The sequence below is a fragment of the Pinus tabuliformis genome, chromosome 7 (genome assembly GCF_031772625.1).
Source record: "Pinus tabuliformis cultivar Carrire ecotype Pingquan chromosome 7, CPIR1, whole genome shotgun sequence".
NCBI classification, from domain to species: domain Eukaryota; kingdom Viridiplantae; phylum Streptophyta; class Pinopsida; order Pinales; family Pinaceae; genus Pinus; species Pinus tabuliformis.
Window position 1 is genome coordinate 1,496,106,021 of NC_142293.1, and position 25,294 is coordinate 1,496,131,314.

General features: G+C 38.4%; 1 protein-coding gene across 3 annotated transcripts in view; it reads left to right on the plus strand.

The window, feature by feature from the left end:
- Positions 1-25,294, plus strand: part of LOC149253499 (protein FIP1-like) — a 482,913-nt gene that overhangs the window by 128,483 nt on the left and 329,136 nt on the right. For all 3 annotated transcript variants that reach the window (XR_016267076.1, XM_089459927.1, XM_089459926.1), the window contains exon 7: positions 21,274-21,329. Coding sequence is in view for 2 of the 3 variants with exons in the window: in XM_089459927.1 (XP_089316053.1) it covers positions 21,274-21,329 (56 nt within the window). In the remaining variant the exon portion in view is untranslated. The remainder of the gene's footprint in view (positions 1-21,273; positions 21,330-25,294) is intronic.

Here is a 25,294-nt window from a genome sequence, read left to right on the forward strand (position 1 = left end):
TTTAGCAACGGAAAAGGTATCTTCAAGGGGGATTACTCTTGTCTCCTTGGGCTTGTCTTCACCTCAACTCTGGTTCCATGTTAATTTTTCAATGTTCTATACTGTAACACTTACTTCAGCAATTTCTTCTTTTAGTAACAATCACTTTTTCCAATTTATTTCAATCACCCAAACACATTAAGCAATTTTCGATAGAACATTAAACAACATGTACAATAGAAAACAACCAAGATCAATGAGACACAGAGATTTAGGTCAAAGACCAAGGAAAAAACCCCACAAGGGGGAAAACCCAACCAGATTCTTCTTCTATTAGATGTTCATCAAATATTCAGCAGAGAAACATAGTCCAAGTATATACAACAAGAAGTGAAGGGTCGAAGCCTTGACTGCCCAAGTCAACAATCCAATAACCAATCATAGATGAATATAAAAGTCAAATATGGTCAAAGTACCAGTTCTGCAATTTTCGGCCTTGTCAAAGTTCAGTCAACAACAGTCAACGCAGCCCTAACCAGTCAAAGCCAATGGTCCAAAGTGCTCAGAAAATTTCGGTCAAGGAAACAATAAATTCAGCCTCTCTTTCTGAGTCAAACCAGTCAAAACAGTCCTAAAATCTGCCTCAAAACTTGGTCAAAGTCAACAGTCAACCTATGGAAATCCTAGCTTCAGATCTGCTGTCAAAGATGAGCAAAGTGCCCAGGTCAAATTGGTCAGTCTCCTTGAATTCGGCCTTCCAAAACAGATCCAAAAATTTGGTCAACCAAGTGAAAACAACCCCAAGTCAATGCTGGTCAAAGATGCCCAAAATATAAAGTCAACGCAGTAAAATCATAATCCTTCTCTCTCCTTCGCATGTGTGAACTCAGACCTGCAATTTTAAGAGGAGATTAAACCAATTGAAGATGATGTGATGCCTCCAAGTGATGTCAAGTTAAGTCTATTTATATGAGGGTTAGGAGGTCGAATTTCTCCCCTAGGTCGACTTGACAAATTTGAGTTGACCCCAACCAACATTAATAATAAAAGTTTTCCATGTGAAAATCAATTTTTCCCAAGTGGAAGAGGGGTCTCCTAGGGCTTGCAGGGCTTCTCCAAGGAGGGAATTGCTCCCTCAGCTGCCAATTTTCAATAATTTGTTGTCTTATCATTGATATTTTGCATGCTTAATGTTAAAGTAGGGTTTCTATTATGGTATGACTAAAAGCTTGATTATTGTTGATGTTTTGCTTCATTATTGCATGTAAAAATGTTCTCTTTAAGGATAGGGAAACTCTCAATCTACAAACCCCATATTTAGTTTCTACCCTCCCATGAGCAATAACTAGGGTTTCAAAAGTGGATGCCCTAGGCAACTTGCCTTACTCCATCAATTTCCTTTGAATTTTTGCCCTAAAGACTCCATTAAACCTGAGTAGCGTAAGGCGCTTGTCTTGAGTGTTGATCGTCCATAAAATCAATTACAATTCATCTCCTTTTTCTCTCTCCTAGATGGCTATGGAATCCACTAGTTTTCTAGGAAAGTATTGTGCATAAAAGTGATATTTGAGTGCATGTTGGTGGCTCATAATTTAGGGATTGCATCGTTAAATTGTCTAAAAGCAAAATCTAGCATAGCGCATGATCTAAACCTCCTAAATATGACTTATGTCGATCTCTTTATTGCTAGTTATGCATACCTAACAGCCATAGAAAGAATTCCCTAGTATAAACCGAATCTCTATTGGAAGTTCTTGCTCCTTGGTTGTTGAATATCATTTGAAGATATTTTCTTGGGCTGCTATATGACATTGAATGCCTCATCATTGCATATCTTACAAGCTTTAACTTATAACAACCTACTCCTTGGTCTAAGCATAGAGTATTTGAACCATAATATAGAATACATAGACCATCTTAGGCGTTGCTGGTACTCTCTACTGCAGTAATCCTTTTCTCACCAACTTGAACCATAGCATTAGAGCATCTTTCTAGGTGATTTAAGGAAGCCTCCCTTGTCGTTTAAATTCACTAAAGATTAGATGAAAGGTTGTTGAGGTGATAGTGGCAACCTTTTCTCTTGTTATTGTAAGATCTGGCAATGCCTAGTGAGTCTTTGTACCAAGCTTGCTAGATTGTGGCAACAGGCCGTACTCCACCAAATTGCCACATCAAACCCTCTACTATGTTGCTATGTTGGTCTACAGTCTTGCCACATTGGTCCATTTGGGCTTGTTCAACTGTTGATCTTATACACTTGTTGCATGTTGTCCTACATATTTTTTTTACATTAGTTACCCTTGTTGTGCTTTTGCCATCATGGTGTAAGTAGCATAAATTACATTACATAAGTTATATTTATTTAGTGTAGGGTTGAGTTTCTTATTATAGTCATGTCTCTTGAATAGTGTTACCCCTCATATTTACATGGGTGGCAAAGATATACTTGTAAGGATGATGGTGAGCTTGAGATGCATACATCATGTTCTTGCTTGGAGACAATACATCTTGGTTGGGAATATCATTGATCTCCTGATAGCGCACAAATTTGTGCCACATGAAATCAGCCCAAGGGTCACCTAAGTCACCTGACACGTGGACATAGGACACGAAGGACACGAGGATTCGAGTGTCAGACACAAACACGTTGACACCCCGAAACATGACACATTATATATTATTTTCTATATATATATATATTAAAAATTAGATATTTCTTAAACAAACTCTCATTCATGATACAAATTCATTGATTCAAACATAGATCTTCATCTAGATGTAAGGTTTTACAAAGTAACATTATGCATAAAAATACAATTGTGAGATAATACATATTCATCAATGATATAATAGGGGAAAGACAAGATACTGTAGTTTTCTCAGTAAGTCATCAAAATAAAATGTGTTACATAGGTAGTAGCAATGCCAATGGCAAATAGAAATAGCAAATACAAAACAACGACAAGCCTCAAGGCAGTAGGTAGCTCATGAGTCATCAATCCTCATCATCAAAATCAGCATCACTATACTCATCATCATGGTCACCACTGCTCTCCTCTGCTGCATCCTCCTCCTTTGTATCCAATGTCATCTTTGCATTTGCTGGTGTGGAGGATGACCCCTCTACAGTATCACCATCATCAAAAGTGATAGGCTCTAGCACTGGCTCATTAAGATCCAAGTTGGCCAATGCCAACTCAACACTGTTGTCTAAACCCATATCATCAGGAAAGACATCCCACATCTTTGTCTTTCCCTTCAACCACTCATCCCTCTGCTTATAAATAAGACAAAGGTTGGTGTGCACATACACCATTGTCTCTGCCTTGCACTGCTCAAGCCTGCTCTTCTTGACACTACAAATTCCCATATGTGCTCCAATTCCTCTCGCAACAAGAGGATGAAGTCACCTGAGAGAGGAGCCTCATGGTTAACTACTGTAGAGGAGGGCTTGTTGCCCCATGAGTTGCCCACCAAGAATAGGGCTTCTTAGCTCCCTTGTCTCTAATCACATCATATCCTGCAAATCGACCAATGCCAGTGGAAAACTCTGCAAAGGCATCCTCCACCCAATCAATGGGTGCTCTATCCTAAAAAATATGCCTCAATGCATCTTTCCTCCCCTGTGAAATTTTACCATCCATGCGAGGAGGGAATCTGGTTGAAGGTCCACCATTCAGCCACTCATGGCTGTAGTATTCTGGGTTCAATGAGTGAGCCAACAATGTAAAGTTGTGCAATTCTTGCTCCATCCGCTGAGAAGAATATCATGTATGGTGGTGAAGAAGGTCTCTGATGATGTTTCATACTCAGGGCACTCACTTTGTAAAATAATGCTCCTCATAGACTCAACCATGGAATCCCATCTCTCATAAACCTCTCCTAGGATGGGTTGGTCTGTGTCTGCAAATGGAAGCAAAGAAATGATAGGGTCCATGATCTGAATAAGTAGATCTACCCTCTCCTACCAAGCATCATCTAACATTGTGTCCTTTACTCTTTTTGAGGTTGCTTTATCTATCTTTTGTTGATTTGGGGTAGCATTGGATGTGCTCTAAGTCTCAAATTTTGCAAGGAGGCTTGGGTACAGGTATTCCAAAGAACCCAAAAAGCGTTTTGGGAAATTCCACCTACAAGTGATTTTATTAAAATAATTAATATTTTTAAGGGGGTTCCTAAGTCTAAACCTAGGTGTAACGACCTATCTATAAATATAAAGAACACAAGAATAATAGCAGGCATACGGTGCATGCAAATGATAGCTACATATGCATGTGTCACATACCCGCATTAGTATTTATATATTAAATTAACTGTAAGTAGCAAATATCATGACACTTCTTCGAATAGAGGTTCTACTTATCCATCAACACCCACATTGCTTAATGTATGGGTAAATATTAAAAGAGGACTATATAAATTATATATTCCAGATTATTAATAAAAATTATATTAATATATTAATAATATAAATAAATCATATTAATAAATTAATAAAATAATTTTTAAAATATATATAAGAAATTAAAAGGGGCACTAAGTATAAAGTCATTATGTTTATATTAAATGAATACTTTAATAAAACCTAATGTGACATATATACGTGATCTTTAAAAGATATAAGGGAGGCACACGTAAGGGAGGAGCGTGTCACCAGCAGACTGAGCGGTGGGTTGCAGATGGAAGAGCGGCCACCGCCAAACAACAGGATAAAACCACGGGACAGTGATTTGGGAAGGAGAAAGAAAAATGGAGGGAAGAAAATGGGAAGGAGGAGGAACATCATGTACGAAAATTATCCACAGGAAGAGCTTGAGTTGTTTAGAGGTTCTGGGCACAGGGGAATAGTTAGCTTCTGCTAAGAAGCTTACTGGATTGAGCAGCCAGGTTCTGCTCAGTTTGGCTGGGTGGATTCGGCCTTTTGGTAACCAAAGCAGGGAGATGGAGTCATCAACAACCGCAAGGGCACAGGTAGGTACCCTCAACAGTTCTGTTAGATAATTTATTAAATAAATTTTGTAAGAGTTTAGGAACATAATTACAGGTTTAGCATAAAATTTCCTTCATTGTTTTTACACCTGTTTTCTCGGCCTTGACATTTGGTATCAGAGCCATTAATCCTCCGACCTCAAATTATTAAAACCCTTTGACCTTATAGGCCTTACACCCACCTGCGTTTTCTTGAATTTTGACTTGAATAATGGTATACAATGGTATTACTGTCTGTAAATTCTTCACTGCCCTGCCCTGCCTGTATTCGAATTATAGAAAGTAAGTTATTCCTTACTGGTTCGTGGAAATTGGTCTTTATGCTACAACCTAACTGTCTAGCAAGATAATACAAAGCATTAGGAGGTCCAGAATCAAAATTGAAGAATAGTTTCTCAAATATCAGCACTACTTTCTGTTCTAACCGCTTGATGCAAGGTTCCAGTTCTACCACTATCTATCTGGCAAGTATATAGCTGTATAAACTGTCTTAGCAAAATAACAATTTTCCAAAACATTGCATAATTCAAAAACTAGTGATGTTCATGCTCACTATTGGCTTTTAAATTGTTATCGGACTTGGTTGACTGAACAACAGAGGATTGTTTCATTGCTTAAGCTGATGGCTGTTGCACAATGGCATACTCCTTATCCATTAGAATGTCCATTTCAAATGAACCAACACAAAAGGAATGATGTACCCATGACTGATTCCCCTCATTAACATATTTTTTCTCCAGCTCTATCTTCTCAATCCTGGCCTGCAACATGCCTGTTTTATCTGCTATCTCATCAATCTTCAGAGTGTTGTTTTCTGAACTGATTCCAATTTGCCTTTGCTGGTTTCAACTGAGTCTATCTGAAATTTGATACCATTTATTTGCCTTTGCATTTCCTTGGCTTCAAATGCATTCCTTCTCTCCCAGTCGTTCCTCCAACCTTCCTACTGCTGGTATACCGAGAAAAGAAATCCCGAGTCTCTTTGACATGCCTCTCACACCTCCAGATGCCTCTATGCAGCTCCAAGTTTTCATAGAGAGTGCGATGTTTTGAATGACAATGGGGGTTTGCCATTTTCTCCTGATGAATTTGTTCACTACAAATAGTTGGGTCTAATACTATCACACCAGGGCGACACTACCTGACCTTTTGAGGGTTTAATATTTGGTTATCTTCCCTGAATATATGTAAATTATTGATCTAGATACATTACATCAACGACGTCCATAGTTGACGGAGACGTGTCCTTTCATTCGAATTCACCTTGATCATTGTTGCAGTCAATGAGACATATGGTGCTCGAGGCTAGGCTCTCTGATACCACCGGTTGAAATGTGTAACATTATAAGATGCTATGTGTCACATACTACATGGTGTTACTCCAACTACCTTCCACGTAGCATCGACACTGCCACCACACCGGGAAATTCAAACAACTGCTCCTATGCTCCGTACGTTCCACTTACTATGATTGTATTCGGGTTATGGGAAATGAATTTAACTGTGCATTGTTAGGGGAAATATGCTCACTGATGCCACAATAGTCTTTGGCCCTCGATTGTGAATAAAAGTGTCAATATATTCCAAAAACCATTGAGCATCCTTATGTACTTAATGTCTTAATAGTTCATGAAATTAGAACCTGACCTCGTTGCGACCAACTTGTATCACACATAGGTTTGTATGACAAGGAGTAATCCCGCGGTCAGAACTAGTGGTATTATTCCCCACTTATATCGCTTTTATGGAGGCGTAGCATTCACACTATGCGTTGCACTATATTACCTCATGCTCGTAACAATATTTGTGTTATCTATATATATATATGTGTGTGTGTGTGGGGGGGGGGTGAATGTATTATGAGTTTGGAAGGTCATGCCGACGAACCCCAATGTCGACCATGCGTTAACACTCCTTTCACATTTAGGAAAACTGCAAACCTAACACAACTTACCGGGTGCGTAAGCTCTTTACACTGAACTCACGTGAACTCATGGTTACAGAAAAGGAGTAATTACGCAATTTTAAATTATACATTAGATTAAAACAAAATTCTGCAAATAGAAAGCCTATTCTTAAATGCCGCGTTATCCTTCCACTGCTTAGAGCGGGAGGTTATTGTTGCTTTGTTAAACCGACCTTGACTTATGAATGTGAATGAATGACCGCTAAGTCTTTTGAATGACTCTCTCACGTGAACCAAAATCTTTTGTAATGCTTTTTTTACAGCGTACCAAGATACGACTTTATCTGAGTCTAACCTGTATGGTATATTGTATGGGATAGACTCATACCTTACAAGCAACTGCACCTTACATCGGATAATGTCCCTTGGGAATTATTTGAGGAAAGATTCCGCGCAAAGTATTTACCTCCATACTTTCAACAACGGCAAGTCAGAGCCTTCCATACATTAGTTCAAGGTAATAAAACAGTGGAAGAATATGAGATAAGGTTTATGGAGCTTGTAAAATACATTCACTACTTAGATTTTGATGAACGTCAAGCCAAACGCTTCATATTTGGGCTAAATCCTCGCATCAGGGCTTTGGTGAGCATGTGGAAACCATCATCAGTATTTGAGGCAGTAGAATGTGGTCGTTATGTAGAAGAACATCTAGGGATCAAAAAAGATGTAGGGCCAGCAGAACCTTTACAATTAGGATTTCCGGGAAAGACTCCCTGAAATTTCTTTAGAGGAGGTAGCTCGAGGCCACCTTATGGTAGTAGATTTACCCAAAGAAATGTAAGAACAAGAGCTCCCATGGCAGTTAACACTATAGCCGCTGAATCTTCAAACACCATTCCATGTACATCTCGTGGAACTGCTAATAGAGGAAGAAATTCGAGAGGAAACAACATGAGAGGACGAAGCTCTTTATCTAGAAATTCACGTCCTGATTCAAGAGGATCAACCCAGCTTAATTGTTGGGGATGTGGGGGACCGCATTTTCAACGTGATTGTCCAGCAGCTTCGTCAAATATATTGCATAGGACTGGAAAGGAACCAATATCAAATAATCAAGGTAATCATAGAATTCATGCAGTAGTTAACAACGACCAAGCATCGCATCAATCCACTATAGTGGAATCTTCAGGTATTATTAATGGTATAAAACTCAAAATCTTATTTGATACTGGTGCCACAGATAGTTTCATTTCGTCATATGCATTAAACAAATGTGGGTTGGTAGCTCGCAGACAAAATGATTTCAAACAGGTGGAAATGTTCTTAGGAGAACTCCAATCTGTAGACTTAAGTGTGGATCAATGCAAAATTGACCTAGGGGTCTGTACGACTAAACTGAAAGTTTATGTCACAACCTTAGGAACTTATGATCTTGTCATAGGTATGGATTGGCTAGAAGCTCATCAAGCTTGGGTAGACTGTTATGGGAAAAGAATTCTAGGTATAAATGATAAAGGAGAAGCGATCCAAATTCAAGGAATCAAAAGAAAAGTATCTTTACGTTACATATCCACAATGAAAATGAAGCGTTGCTTAAGAAAAGGTTGTCAGGCATATGTGATTCAAGAAATAAGTAAAGAAAAAGTGCCATCCTTAGAACAATATCCGGTGTTAACCGAATTTCCGGATGTATTTCCAAAGGAACTACCAGGTTTACCCCCTGTAAGAGAGCTGGATCTCACTATTGAATTGAAACCTGGTACTCAACCAATCTCTAAAACACCTTATAGAATGACAGCTCCAGAACTTCAAGAATTGCAAATTCAATTGAAGGAACTACTGGATATAGGACATATTCGACCCAATATATCACCTTGGGTTGCTCCTGTAATTTTTGTTAAGAAGAAAGATGGATCCTTAAGATTATGCAGATATTATCAAGACTTGAATCGAGCTACCGTAAAAAATCAATATCCTATGCCTCGAATCAATGATCTTTTTGATCAAATGAAAGGAGCCGCTGTCTTTTCAAAAATTGATCTTTGATCAGGCTATCATCAGCTAAGGATTTCTGAAAACGATATTTCTAAGACTGCATTCAGAACACGTTTTGGACATTATGAATTTATTGTGGTACCATTTGGATTAACAAATGCACCAGCAGTATTCATGAATCTTATGAACAGTGTTTTCCGTGAATATCTTGATCAATTTGTACAAGTCTTTTTAGATGATATTCTCATCTATTCCAAGAATAAGAAAGAGCATGAAGATCATTTACAGATAGTATTGTCCTGCCTTAGAAAACATTAGTTGTATGGAAAATTATCCAAGTGTTTATTCTTTTAGGGAAAGATTCATTACTTAGTTCATATCATATCAGGTGAAGGGATTTCAGTAGACCCTGAGAAGGTAAAAGCAATTATGGAATGGCCTATACCGAGAAACGCACATGAAGTACGAAGCTTTATGGGTTTAGCCGGTTACTATTGAAGATTTGTGGAGGGATTCTCCAAAATTGCAAAGCCGATTACAACCCTTCAGCGTAAAGGTGTTAAGTATGAATGGACTGAGGAATGTAATAAAGCATTCTCTGAACTCAAAAGACTACTCACCAGTGCACCAATCCTAAGAGTCCCTGATATGGACAAGGATTTTACAGTATGTACTGATGCATCCAAACAAGGGCTGGGTGCAGTATTGATGCAGGATAGAGGAGTGATAGCATATGCTTCCAGAAAGTTAAAACCTCATGAAGAACTCTATGCTACTCACGATTTAGAGTTAGCCGCTGTAGTACTAGCTTTAAAGATCTGGAGACATTATCTAGTAGGACGAAGTTTTATACTTAAAAGCGACCATCAAAGTCTACAATATTTGTTCACCCAAAGAGACTTAAATGCCAGACAAAGGCGATGGAGTGAATTCCTAAGTGAATATGACTTTGGAATATCATATATTAAGGGAAAAGAAAATGTAGTAGCAGATGCTTTAAGCAGAAGACCTCAGATATTCTCTCTCATACCTATTGAAGTAGACTTAAGGCAACGAGTACTAGAATATCTCATAGAAGATAGCTGGTATTTAAAGGTAAGATCTGGTCTTGAGGGTAAAAAGCCAAAAGAATCTAAATTTGAAGGATATGCACTAGAAGATGATGGAATCTTAAGATTCCATGGAAGGATGTATATTCCTAATAATAAGGATCTTCGAGACACTATCCTTAGGGAAGTCCACAGAGCAGTATATTGTGCACATTCTGGAGTCAAGAAATGTATTCGGATACTAGGAAACTCTTCTTCTGGTCAGGCATGAAACATGATATCACTTAATTTGTTGCAAAATGTTTGGAATGTCAACAAGTAAAAGCAGATCATTGTCATTCAGCAGCTCTCTTGCAGCCTCATGACATTCCTATGACCAAATGGGAGATTATTTCTATGGATTTTATCATTGGGATACCTCTTACTTCTCAAAGACACAATGCCATTCTGGTAGTAGCAGATAAATTAACAAAAAACGCCCATTTCATTCCCGTAAGATATACTTACGGAGTTACTGACATAGTGCGAGTATTCATAAATGAAATTATCGGATTTCATGAAGTACTTAAGAAGATTATATCCGATAGAGATTCACGATTCACTTCAAGATTCTGGACTTGCATGCAGTCAGCCCTAGGAACTCAACTAAATTTAAGCACTGCTTACCATCCTGAGACTGATGGACAAACGGAAAGGGTAAATCAAGTACTTGAAGACATGTTGAGAATGTATGTTATGGATTAACAATCACACTGGGAAAAGTACTTACCCTTAGTCGAATTCGTATACAATAATAGTTACCATAGTTCGATTGGAATGCCTCCATTTGAAGCTTTATATGATAGACCTTGCAGAAAATTGTTAAGTTGGGACAGGTTAGAAGATCGAGTGATAATAGGACCAGAATTAATCCAAGAAATGGAAGAGCAGGTAAGACAAATTAGACAACGATTAAAGAAAGCACAGGATAGACAAAAGAGTTATGCTGATACTAACAGAACTGATAGGAAGTATGAAGTAGGGTATCAGGTTTTCATCCGCATCAAACCAAAGAAAAGTACTATTCGATTCGGAAAAAGGACAAAATTGTCACCCCAATTTATTGGACCATTTAAAGTCATGGAAAGAGTTGGGCTGTCGCCTATCGTCTTGCCCTGCCATCTCACTTGCATAAAATTCATAATGTATTTCATGTATCTGTATTAAGACATTATATAGCTGATCAATCTCATAACCTTCAATGGAAGGAACTGCAGGTATCGGACGAGGAAATTATGTCGGTCGAACCATTACGTATATTGGAACGTAGGGTTTGATAGCTCGGGAATCGCCTGGTAGACCAAGTTAAGGTCCAATGGGACAAGTATAGTCCTGGATTAGCTACTTGGGAAAATACAGAGGACATATGTCAAAGATACCCTAATCTGTGTCAATTTCGAAGAAATCTAAACTATGTTTAGTATATATTTACTTCACTGCAAATCAGAGACTCAGAACCATTTTGAATGATCATATATAAACATGAATTTTTATGATAATATAAGTTTAAATTCTATTGGTACATGGATACCAAAACGAAATATGTTATTGATCTTACTAAAATTATAGTTGTCAAAGTAAAGTTTAAGACATTTAAATGATTTTACTTTTGATGGGAATTAAGATATTATAATTTTGTTTTATTTATGCATGTCAATATGATTGATGGAATAGAAATCAAAGAATAATTACATTTTAAATGAAAGTCAATGACATGAATAAAATATGGCAAAATATGTTATATTGTAGTTGACAAATGTGAATTATACATAAGTTATTTTGAATATGTTAATGCACATTTTATAAATGCATGGGTAAGTGTATGATTGTAGATAATATCTATTACCAAAATGACCACATGATGACAGGACCTCAGAACAATTAAGGCTCGAAGAGATTTTATGATAGGGTATTAACCCTAATTCTATTGGGAGGGGTGGAGGTGTTACCCACCGTTTATCCTCCGAACCTGGAGTCATGGGAGGGCTGTGTGAATCACGCTCCCCTAGACGTGTGATGATGACTGCCGGATGCCTACTGCGAATAAGGTCGGTATAACCGACGCTGTCACCCTTAGAGTTTATGAATGGTTAGGTTAGTAAAACTGACGCCATGGCATACTCCAGTAGAGGACGGATAGGATGGGAGCGGAAGAGATTAGCAAGGATAGGATGATTTTAGAATATCTTGGGAACCTGGTTAGGTCAAGGCATGACCATTAAAATCATAAACCTAAAAGTATTCAAAACACCAATTTAATGGTATCCTTATTTAAAAAAAAAAAACTTGATTTACAATCCTAAAAGAATGTACTAATTGCTATCATAAGAAATGAGATAAGATAAAAACTCTAAATTCGGGACGAAGTTTTCTGAAGGGGGAGTGTATGTAACGACCTATCTATAAATATAAAAAACGCAAGAATAATAGTAGGCATACGGTGCATGCAAATGATAGCTACATATGCATGTGTCACAGACCCACACTAGTATTTATATACAGAATTAATTGTAAGTAACAAATATCATGACACTTCTTCGAATAGAGGTTCTACTTATCCATCAACACCCACATTGTTTAATGTATGGGTAACTATTAAAAGAGGACTATATAAATTATATATATTCTAGATTATTAATAAAAATTATATTAATAAATTAATAATATAAATAAATCATATTAATAAATTAATAAATTGATTTTTAAAATATATATAAGAAATTAAAAGGGGCACTAAGTATAAAGTCATTATGTTTATATTAAATGAATACTTTAATAAAACCTAATGTGACATATATACGTGATCTTTAAAAGAGATAAGGGAGGAACACGTAAGGGAGGAGTGTGTCACCAGCAGACTGAGCGATGGACTGCAGATGGAAGAGCGGCCATTGCCAAACAACAGGATAAAACCACGAGACAGTGATTTGGGAAGGAGAAAGAAAAACGAAGGGAAGAAAATGGGAAGGAGGAGGAACATCATGTACGGAAATGATCCACAGGAAGAGCTTGAGTTGTTCTGAGGTTATGGGCACGGGGGAACAACGGGCTTCTGCTAAGAAGCTTACTGGATTGAGCAACCAGGTTCTGCTCAGTTTGGCTGGGTGGATTCGGTATTTTGGTAACCGAAGCAGGGAGTTGGAGTCATCAGCAACCGCAAGGGCACAGGTAGGTACCCTCAACAGTTCTGTTAGATAATCTATTAAATAAATTTTGTAAGAGCTCAGGAACATAATTACAGGTTTAGCATAAAATTTCCTTCACTGCTTTACACCTGCTTTGTCGGCCTTGACACTAGGAAAATTAAAATATTAATGGGTATTAATCTAATCAGGGGTGAAACTTCTAGAAATGCCACGAAGCAAGCCAAAACGATCTGAGACTTTGATTATGTTTTAATCTAGGTCATTGGTTGTCCAACAGGGAGATATAAGAAGGGGCTTGAGGGTCATTTGGAAAACACACATAGAGATTAAGAAAATCGATTTTCTGAAGTGAGAAGTTCTCAGTAGGAAAATTGATTGAGCAGATCTTTCAGTAGAGGGGCAGTGAGAATACGGGAGAAGGAATTTCTAGAGAGTACGAGGCAGAGGGAGAACATAAAGATGTCCATAGGATGGCTGACGCTAGCCTACGCAGTGTTGATGCAAAGGCAACGCAGTCCTTGAGGGGAAGTTGAGTTCCTGCAGAGGGAAGTCGAAATTCAGTTGCTGGAAGCCAGGGTGTGATTTTGGGAGGTAGAAAGTCGATTTCTCAGCCAATAGAGGATCTAGAGGAGAAGCAACATAATACCCAAGAGGGTTGATGCAGTTGTGCGTAGAGGGTGACGCAAAGCCTCTAGAGCAGCAGGATTAGTCACTGATTCTCTGGTAACAGGATGAGATCATTTCACCAGTCTTTTGTTCAGTATTCTCTTTGTATCGGATTTCTAGTTGAGCATCCTAGAATTGTACTCAAAATTTTTCCTACATAATAATAAAACTCTCAGAGTTGCTGCACCGGTTTTCCCACATTGGGTTTTTCCGGGGACGTTTTGTCCAAAAATAACTGTGTCCTATGTGTTGTATTTTTCATTCTTGCTCAATATTTTGTTTCCGCATATATACTTAAGTGAAGGTTGTAGATGTATTTGCTTTGATATTTTCCATAGAAAATAGTAAATAACTTGGATGAATTAACAAGTATGAGAAGTAACATCAGTTTGCTGCAGTAGGGATTCCGGTCAAGGAATTTTCACATGGTATTAGAGCTAGTGCAGGTGAGACAAGAAGAGCAGAACTAGAAACCCCAGCGCTGAGCAGAAGGGGAAATCGAAAAGCTGTAGAAGGCAGCAAGTCGAAACCCTAAAGGGTTTGCGTAGTTTTAGCTGGAGGGCTGAAAATTCAATGTAGTCTCTCTTCGAGTGAGTTGACAGAGAGAAAGAGCTTCTAGTTCGAATTTTTCCATGGTAGAGGAAGCAGCACTGAGCCTCAACGTAAGGAGCAGTTGGTGGGACGCAGATTTTTTAGTGGGCAGTTTTGCGGGGCTGAAAGACGTCAGAAGAAAGAAGAAGAACATAGTGAGGGAATACTTGCTCAGTGATTTATTGCCGAGGAGATCAATATTTCTCGTTTGCTGAATAGCAGAGGAGCAACAGACTTACCAACTCTATAAGGGGGTGCGTAATGTAACCTAGGAGCTACACAGTAGGGAGAAAGAGGGAGCTATTCGACAGTTTTCAGAGGATATGGCAACCAGTGGCTTGAGGGATCAAGACAAGTTGGACGAGGCTTCCAACTATGCCATCTGGAAGGCTAGGATGACTTTCCTTAGATGAGCATGCCCTTAAGATGCATGTTGATAATGTGGTAGCTATCCCGGCAGATGCAGATCCGCTGAAGAAGTACAGAGCTGAGATGGCTAAGGCGAAGAGGATGATCCTAGATGGAGTCAAGGATCATGTGGTGTGCCACATTGCAAGCAAAGGATCCGCTAAGATGATGTGGGATGCCTTGGCCACATTGTATCAGGGATCTTCTGAGCAGCGGAAGATGTACTTAGAGTAGAAGCTGATATCTACTTATATGTAGAAGGGACAACATGTGGATCTGTTCCCCACGAAACTAATGGAGACCCGTGATGAGCTATCAGCTGCGGGACATACACCTCAGGATTTGGAGTTAGCGAGACTGTCTCTAAATTACGTCTCAGATGATTGGAAAATCATTGTCCAATGTATCCAAGGGAAAGCCGCATTGCTAAATTGGGATGAGATATGGGCAGCTCTGAAACAAAAAGAGCTGAGGAGAGACCTGCCCAAGGTCAAACTTGACAGGAGCAACAACAACAGTGGGTTGAAGCCCAAAGTGGAGGAAGAGGATAACGCAACCCTTGCATCGAAGGGACAACAGGGGCAACAGAGTCGAAAGAAGGCCGTCTCCAAGGTGAAGTGCTTCAGTTGTGGCGAGATGGGCCACTATGCATCGCAGTTTTCTTCGAAGAAAAAGGACAAGGACGAGAAGCATGATCCCAAGGTTGCAGGTGCGAAGATCGATGAGGAGGAGTTCGCCATGACAGCTGAGATACCTCCAGAAGGAAGGTGGGCTGATATAGAGATGTAGTTCGATAGAGCTACAGATGGGAAGGATCCCTGAGGAGCCCACCTCTTGGATCATCACCTTGCTACGGGAGCCCATGATCAGGAGTAGCGGGATGGTGGAGTTTTAGTTGGTACCATGGAGTGTTGATTCGACAGATGCATTAGCTAGGAGAGCCAGAGATTGAGCAGCGTAGAGTAGAGAGGCAATAGTGCGAGGAGGCACAGTGCAGTGGCTTCAAAGGAAACATGAGATTAGCAACAGTTTGGGTGTTTTCAGTTGCTTCTCTTAGCAACTGTGTTGCGGTGTTAGCAGTGGCAGTGCTGGCAGCATCGCAGAAGCAATGTTTGAGAGAGAGTTGCAGTACAAATGTAGCATTGACAATGGCAGTGTCAAAGGCAGTAGTACAGTAGCAACAATAGCGCAACGGTTAATGGACAACATGTCAGGCATCAATAGCGCAAAGATGATGCTTCAGAGTCAGAGAAGTATGTAGAGAGGCAGTGTATTGCTAGAGCACATTCCTCGCTAAGAGGGAGTGTTGATTTGGGGTAGCATCGGATGTGCTCTAAGCCTCAAATTTTGCAGGGAGGTTTGGGCATAGGTATTCCAAAGAACTCCGAAAGTGTTTTGGGAAATTCCACCCAGAAGTGATTTTATTAAAAAAATTAATGTTTTTAGTGGGGTTCCTAAGTCTAAACTTAGGAAAATTAAAATATTCATGGGTATTAATCTAATCAGGGGTGGAACCTCTAGAAAAATCCACGGGTCAAGCCAAAACGATCTGAGCCTTTGATTATGTTTTAATCTAGGCCGTTGGTTGTCCAACATGAAGATATAAGAAGGGGCTTGAGGGTCATTTGGAAAACATTTTTCCTATGTGTTGTATTTTTCTTTCTTGCTCAGTATTTTGTTTCCGCATATATAATTGAGTGAAGGCTGTAGATGTATTTGCGTCGATATTTACCGTAGAACACAGTAAATAACTTGCATGAATTAACAAGTAGGAGAAGTAACATCAGTTTGCTGCAGTAGGGATTCTAGTCCAGGAATTTTCACATCTTTCTCCCAAAAGACCAAACTTTGAAATAACCATGGCCCCAAGAGCGGCCTTGACCTCCTTCAACCTCTTTAACATGATGAATGAAGAGGCAAACCCTGTATCCACAATCTTCAACAATGATAGATTGGTGTACTCCTTGTAGATAGTGAGGGCATTTGTATGATTTTGTACAAAGTTGCCGATATGCCCTGCATCCTCAATAATACTTCCAATCCAAAGCACATCAAAAGCAATACATTTAAGTGCTAAATTCAAAGAATGGACAATGCAAGGTGTTCAAAAGACTTGTGGATATTTAGCTTCCACAATCATGCTAGCAACCTTGCAAACAGGTGCATTATCTGTAATGATTTGCACACAAGAATCAACACCTACATCTTCAATAACTTTAATAAACAACTCACCCATATATTGTGCATCCTTGTATTGTCCAACTGCATCCACTGATTTCAAGAAAACTGGACCATTCAAGGAAGACACCATGAAGTTGATTAGTGGGTGCTCTATTGGATCTGTACATCCATCAGAAACAATGTTAACACCAGATGTTGGCCATGCTGATTTAATAGGCTCAAGCATTTTGCCCACCTCTTTTTTTGCCTTCGTCATCAATGTGGTTCTAACCTTCTCTGACCCAGGAGGCACATAGCTTGATGGAGCCCCTTGAGTTAGAGCTCGTCACATCTTAATAAATAAAGGGGAGCGTGCAACAGTAAAGGATATGAAGGTCAGATAGAAAAAAAATGCAATAGTGAGATCAAGCTCTTCCCGTTTCTCTTTCTGAAAAATCTTGTCCATTGGACCAAGTGCCATTACCTTTGTTTTTGTTGTTTGTCCTCCACCAGAATTCTCAAATGGAAATTTGTTGTTGCTTATCCTCAAGAATGGAAGGGGGTTATCATTCTTGTTTTTTTAGATGTTGCAACCATTTTTGCCATACCAACGTTGTCCTCTTTTTCCATTTCTTTCCTCTTAGCTAAAGACACTTGTGTACATGCTGTAATTCAAAACTTGGTAAAGCCAACAAATGCAGTAATATGTGCTCATGAAATGATTGTTTCAATAGTTGCATTTCCAAGCAACATTGCCTCCTCCCTTCATCTTGCTGCCTGGCCCTTGCTCTCTTGTGACATATTTCCACAAGGGATATTTGTTATCTTGAGATGCTGTCTTCCCTCAACATTTGAAGCTGTTGTTGCAGCCCCACTTCCAATAGAGGGAACACTTGCAGACCCTGATGAAATTAGAAGAGGAGGGGCATCTCCAATGGGGACATTCTTCCCCTTCCTTTGCCCCTTCCTTGCTGCTCTTGATTGAGCCATGAATGCTAAAAAACAAAGAAAAAAAGCACAAACTTGTAAAAAAAAAGCACATGCAAACTGTTGTAATAAAAATGCAAAAAATATAGAGACAAAATGCACTTACTTGTTATTTGAATCGCCTCCAAAATGCTCCCACACCTTTTATCTTTGCTCTCACACACCCACAACAAATCCACAACAAGAGAGAATGAGTATTGTGATGTTAGAATGACCTAGATTGGCCTTTTATGGCTGCATGGAGGTCAAAAAAGGACACGTGTCCCGTCGGGACACGTTCATGCCCCGATGGGACATGCTTAGACACGATCTGGAGGACACGTGTCCCACCAAATAGTGTCCGATTCGCCCGATTCGGGACACATGAGGGCTTAGGAACGAATCCGGTTTCTTAGAGGGTCACTAGTTGATTGTCTCTCCATTGAGGTTGGTGCTTGCCAATATCGAGGGGTTGCCCTTAGCTTGTCATGTGCTGAAAATCATCTAAAAATCTGCAGATTAGCGCAAGAAATTGACATATAATATGGGTACTTGGCATGTAATCAGACACCCAAGGATAAAAATGGTTGTTTAATAGAAATAAATGTGAGAATTTTAATCAGTATTCACCAAAATATGAGAGAAATAAAGAGGAGAATATGCTCTAAGTGACTGATAAAATCAAAGTAGAGGCAAAACTATCTATAGCACCATATAGAACATGAAATATCATGTTCATAAGCTCAAAAGCTAGAAAAAAGGTATGTCAAACTTTGTCTTTGTATTTTCCAAAAGGCTGGTTACATCATTAAGACAAAATAAAAGATAGATAATGATAAAAATGCCTTGCGCAAAGTTTAGATAGAGAGAAAGGAAGAAAGAAATGTGATGGAAAAGAAGCTCTGTTGACTACTCTCAAGAAACCACCAAATAATGGCCACTTGACCCCTCTTTATGGAATTCTCCTCCTCCCAAAGAAGATGTCCATCTCATGAAATATCCCTTGGTTAACTTGTGATGAAGTAAGTGGAAGTGGATAAGTTCTCATGTGCCTTGTTGATGCAGGGGCATAACCCCACCCTTCCACCAGAATCAAATTTGGTTCCCGAAAGCCTCGGGAAAGAGTATCATGGCACTCGAGTAAGAGGATACGATTTCCTCTAATTTTGTGTAAAATGAAAAAAAATATCTGAAGCCTCTTGAAGGCATGACGTGGCAAGAGGATGGGATTCCTCGTTTCTATTAGGGCTTGTTTTCTTCTTGTTATATGGGTAGCCTATGAATGTCTTGAAAAGTGACTTAACACATTATAGATCAAATCGAGGGGGTTATTAGGCCCTGAGAGGTTGTATGTGTAACCAATTTATTTGGACTATATGTAGCCCATGTGTGTTATTTAAATCTCTATTATTTAATTTTTCATGCAAACCTTATTGTATTATCATGTTTGCCATGTTTCGTTAGAGGGGTTGAAGGTCGAGCTAGAGTGTTGTCAAAATGCGCCGTCGAGAGTTGTTGAGAATTCGTAGGGTGGCTGCAAATCAATTAAAACTAGGGGGAGACTAGAGTTCTTTACAATTTTGGTTGCCATATGAGAGGGAGGCATTGCAGTAGGATTGACGTATGCAAGCACCCAGGCATGCAAAGAAGTTCAAACAAATTGGGGCGAGCCAACTCCAAGTGAGATGTTGATATATCATACCTCAAAGACAAGAGGTTGGAACTGTTAGACCGAAGGTCCGTTTTCCACTGGAAACAATTTGCTTTGCCTCTCGGGAATAGATTCGGACACTAGTAGCAGAAATGATGCTTTTTTTGGCAACTCAACCTAGGGTTTTTGGCTATTCGCACTGCTCTGTACAACCTCCTTTGTAGATAATTCGACCTCCTCTTTCTTGCCTCTCGGACATTGGAAATACTAAATAAATCTTACTCCAGAATCTCTGCTGCTCCCTTTGTTCGATGCTTTGCCTAGCTTTAACTGCACCCTATTGAATGCCTACAACTGGGTTGTCAAATTGCTCAAATGTTTTCTGTTTTCTCCAAGCCCCTTCGACTTGCTCTTATAATCTCTCTTTGATGTCTCAATGGCCATGATTTAATCTTCATTGATGGCTTAGATCAGTTTGATTTCATCAATAGAAGCCTCTAGAGAAAAATCGATTTACCTTAATTAATTAACTTTAATTAACCACTTTTCCTAAGTTCGACTTAGGAAATATTTAAATGATGGCTAATTAATTTAATTAAGGTGTTTCCCAAGCTTATCTAGCGAAACTTTTTCTGGGTTTTGGAGATCTCGTGTTCTTTAGCCTCTTAGACACATTTGAGTCTAGAACACCTATCAGCTGCTACCTCAAACTTCAAAAACTAACAGCTGGTCCTATTGTCACCCTTACCCTAGAATGATTAGTGAGGCTTTGCACTAAGGTGCTAGATTTTCCGGTAACAAAGCCCACTAGACCATTGACCATTTTGGCATTCTAGTTTTTCTAGTTTTCAATCGTATCTCTTTTTGTACTTACTATTTACACTTGATTTTAGCAATTCTCGTGAAGATGCTTTAGATCTCCAAATGTCAATTCATCTTTGTAACTTTTATAGTCCCATATGGCATGAATGGGCATAGTTGGACATTAATACTGGTTAAGCATATCTTAGGATCCATAACAGAGTGGACATTGCAGTTTTTAATGTTTATTTTGCCATTCAATATACTGAGTGACATGGCGGCATTGTTTCGTAAGTTTGTTGAAAGTTTTTCATGGGACAAAAGAATGCAATTTATATGATATTTAGATTTTTAAAAATAATATAAATAGATACATTTTCCCACCAGATTTCTAGGGACTGGGTGCTTTTGTCATAAGGATATATTGTTGTATGTTGTGCCCTTGTTTCACTCAGCTTTCTTAGTTGTGTTGAATTGCAAGGAGTTGATTATGAAAGTGTTTAACAATGAAGGAGACTGGGAAAGGTATTTATAAACTATGTAGATATGCACTGAAATGCCAGGATTTTTGCCTCCTTTTGCTATATCTGTCTAAGGTGTGTTGAATAGCAAGGAGTTGATTATGAAAGAGTTTAACCATGGAGGAGGCTGGGAAAGGTGTTTATAAACTATGTAGATGTGCACTGAACTGCCAGGATTTTTGCGTGTTTTATTTGGTTGTTTGCAGGGTCAAGGTGACCACTAATTTTGACTATGAAATATATTTTCTTTTCCTATATCTGTAGAGGATAATATATGATTTGGGTAGCCCTCAAAGCATTTGCTGACACCCAGTTGTAGTAGGGAAATTAGATCTTGTTATTTTTCAGTAATAGATGTGTAACGGTAAGACTACTGATGCAAGTACGAATTTTTATTTTGTAGGATTGTGATATTTGCAGAAATTCTTTGGGCTGGAGCTTCAGTTAGTTTGTACATTTGTGAGTTTGGAATTCCATCTGTTTATACATTTTCTTTATAGTTGTACATTTTAGTAAGTGCGTAATGCAACAATATTTTGGAATAAGGTTTTTTATAAGAAGAAATTAGAAAGATGCTTGACATGCAAGTGTATGATATTTTTGTGAACTTGTAGATCTGTTTTGAATATTTTGATATTGTAAATATTGTTAGAATTTTGGGCACTAGACTCAGTGCACACATACACACACTAAACTTGGTAACAACTTCCTACTAACTCTACATAGCTAATGAACTGGAACACACTGATGTTTCTAACTTTTACATAGTGGAAACTTTAAAACTAGCAATTAGATCATGCACAGTAACATATTACACTCAAGTTTTGCCCAATCAAGTCTTCATTAAATTCTTGTCAAAACCTTCTTGGGCTCCCCTACTAGGATAATGAACCTTGAGGAAATTACATATACAACAATTACCTTGAATCCTAAGAAATTACATATACAACATGTTGCTGCCTGATTCTACACCTAAGGTTAGCGTGGAGAAAATCCTTAGCTCCACTTGGTGTGCCCTTAGGGGGCAAGGTGTGAGTTGGGGCTGTCACCCAATTCCCAACTCTACCATCTAGGCTTTCTCCTAGATGAAGCCAAGGTGGGTAGGCCCTAAGGAAATCTAAGGCATGGTTAGTGAGACTAAACAAGTTCTAGGAGATAAAAGATTAGTCAATCAAGAGATACATCAACCATTAAATTAAAACATGTAAATATTTTAACAAGTAAATGATATAACCATGAGCATGTAGAGATGATCAAATATGTAAAGCAAATAGATAAGCAATGATTGAAATGATAAGACCAGTGCCAAATAAGTAACTTGCAAAAGATAAATGCTCAAGGAAGGAAATTGGACTTGCAAATTAAGAACATGTAATGGAAGATAGCAAGTAAAGATACAATTGCACTTGAAATGTAAAGTGTGTTCACATGAAATATACTTGAAGGAAAAGTTGCACCAATGAAATGAAAGATATTCCAAGATAAGTAAATGAACTCCAAATGCTTCAAGATACACAAGTGAACTTCAAATGAAATGCTCCAAGTACAAGAATATAAATGCTTGCAAAAGTAAATCCACAATACTTGCAAAATGTGAAATGCTTCTTGAAAAGTAAATGATACTTGCAAATAAAACTTGATCTTCAAGATAGCATGAACATGAAATGTATTGCAAGGAAAGTAAAGTGATGTAGAAATGCTCTTGGTTTATTTTATTAGGCCTATTCTACCTATTCTAAGGTGAGACTTCCTCTTTAAACTTTTACCCTTGTAAGGATAGGGATAGTTGCAAGGGGCCTCAAGTGGAGAAGCTTAGCTTCATTAATGAGTATCCACCTAGTCCCTCAAGTCAACCCACGTGCCAATGCTCCAATGCTGGACAAGCCGAACCTGAACTGCTTGGTCACATGTTTACCTTTCTCACAAACTTGGGAAAAGAGTATTGAGGAAGGGGTCCTAGTCTCTATACAACCAACTTATGTTGGAGGTTAATTCTAGTGTGCAAAGTGCTAAATTGCACTTGTAAATAAAATAAGTTAAGTGAAACAAGTTGTGCATGGTCTATGTAAGCAAATATAAATGAGTATGCTAATTGGAAATATATGTTATAGGATGTAAATGAAAACTAAACTAACCAATTAGATATCACTGGCATGTATATGAAATCAAAATATTGAGAGCATACACAAGTGAATGATTAAGTGAGAATTAGCAAGTAATGATAGCTAAAATAAATGAAGCACAAGATAACCACTTAAGTCCAAATTAATGAATGAAATAAGCATGAAACTAGATCAAATACATTAGCATGAAATTAGAAATTGCATGAAACTAAACTAAATTGTAGAAGGACATTAGAATAGAAATGAAATTGAATTTTCTTGAGGAAATTAGCATGCAAAAATGAACAACTAGCAAATAGAGATAGCTAAGTGAAATGGAAGTTGAAGTAACGACTTAACTAAATATGAAGAAGTATTAGTAAATGGATAAAGTTGCATGCAATTAGATGATTAGCATTAAAGTGAAACAAGATGGAAATGAGATTAATCTACTTGCATGAAAAGGAAAAGGAAGAAATAGAAAAGTGACAAACACACCAAAATCTCCTTCTCTCAAAGAGAGAAGGATGGTATGCCAAGGGAAAATCCCAAGCTCCCAAAGAAAAATTAGTTCCTTTTATTTTTAGTTAGTGATTTGATAGCCCTCTTATAGAGATGAGAGATAAAATTGAGAAGAGCTTACAATATTCTTGATGGTCAAGGATACTTTCTCCCAAAAAGAAGTTACAAATGAGTGATCATAGTCACTTATAGAAATTGTTACCTGATAAAAGGCTTGAAAGCCTTGAGTGAATGATGAAGTACAAGAGTCACAACTCCTCAAGCATGTGAGGTTCTAGAAGAAGAAATGATGAATAGTGAGAAGAGAATGTTGATCTTGAAGTTTCAAATTGAAAGGGCTCCAAGGCATGCGCTTTAGCTCCCCTTATTAGCTTGAATTTGTCTCCAAGAACACCTATAGGACGACAAGAGAAAAAGTTAGCATTCAAGAGAAACAATGCTGAAATATGTGAGAGGAAGACTTGACTTGCATGTGATTAAAGGCTTATGGATGAAATGAGATTATAATACACTTATAGTACGATAAGCCCCTCACTAGATCAACTCGCATGGGCTGATCTAATGAGTGAAAGCTGGGATTTAAACCCAACAACTTAGTCTCAAATTCTTGATATAAAAGAATACTAGTACAATTTAAAGTAACCATTAGGAATTGAACTCGATGAAAGGAAGAACATAAGGCTTATAAAAACCCCCTTATCAATTGTCAAATGATGTCTTTGGAAATGTTGAAAATTGGTAGCTCAAGGAGAAATTCCTTCCTTTGGGAAACCCTCCTCACTCTTTGGAAACCGTAATAGCCGTTGGAAGAATTTAATTTGCACAAGGAAGAATAATATTTTTTATGTGAAACCCACATCTTCTCAAAATTTCAAGTTGGACTAGGCAAGGAAATTTGACCTTCTCAACATCATATAAATACACCTAATGGGTCATCACTTGGAGGCATCAACTCATCATTCATTCTTCTTCATTAGCTTCACTTGGTCTGAAATTGCAGGCATGTGTGAAGTGAAGGAAGACTTTTTTGTTTGGTTCGTTGACTTTTTGTGATAAGATAGCTTTGACCAGTTTTGACTTCATTTGACTTGGGTTCATTTTGACTTGGAAATTCTGAATTTATCTTTGATTTGGAAGGCCACATTGTTAAAATTGGCAACTAGGGCCAAACTCCATGTGGGTCATCTTATTTATGGCAACTGATATTTTTCTTGGATTCCTTTCATTGAGAGGTGTAGGATTGATCTAAAGATCATCTGATTCTGATAAGTATTCATGAAGATATGAATTTATTTGTGTTATGGGACAATTCATCAAGGTCGGCTAGCAACCAAATAACCCCCACACGTGCTCAACGTTTTAGTATAAAAGGAGGTGAATTGATAGTCATTTGGACACACACTTCACTCTTGATTTCTCTCCACTTGTTTTGGGTTTTAGTGGAAGAGAAGTCTAAGAGGAGGAAGCCCTAAATGCAATCCTAGATGATGCTCTAGCAAGGAAGACGCTGTCATGTTGTAAAGAAGATATGCCCTAATCCTCTACGCTATCAAGGAACACTGCCCTCACCTATACACTGTCCCAATGATGACCCTAACCGCAGTAACGAGGCTCCCTAACTCGCTGTTTTAAGGATGCCCTAACTAGCAAAAAGGGACAAAATAACATGGTGTTTTAGGGCTGTTTCTAAGGTATGTTTGAGGGCCAAATTGCTGTGAGGGGAGGCCGAGACAACTCCCCAGAGGGCCGAGGCAAGGAGAGGCTGGTTCAACATGCGTGGAGGTGTCTTGGGTGCAAGGA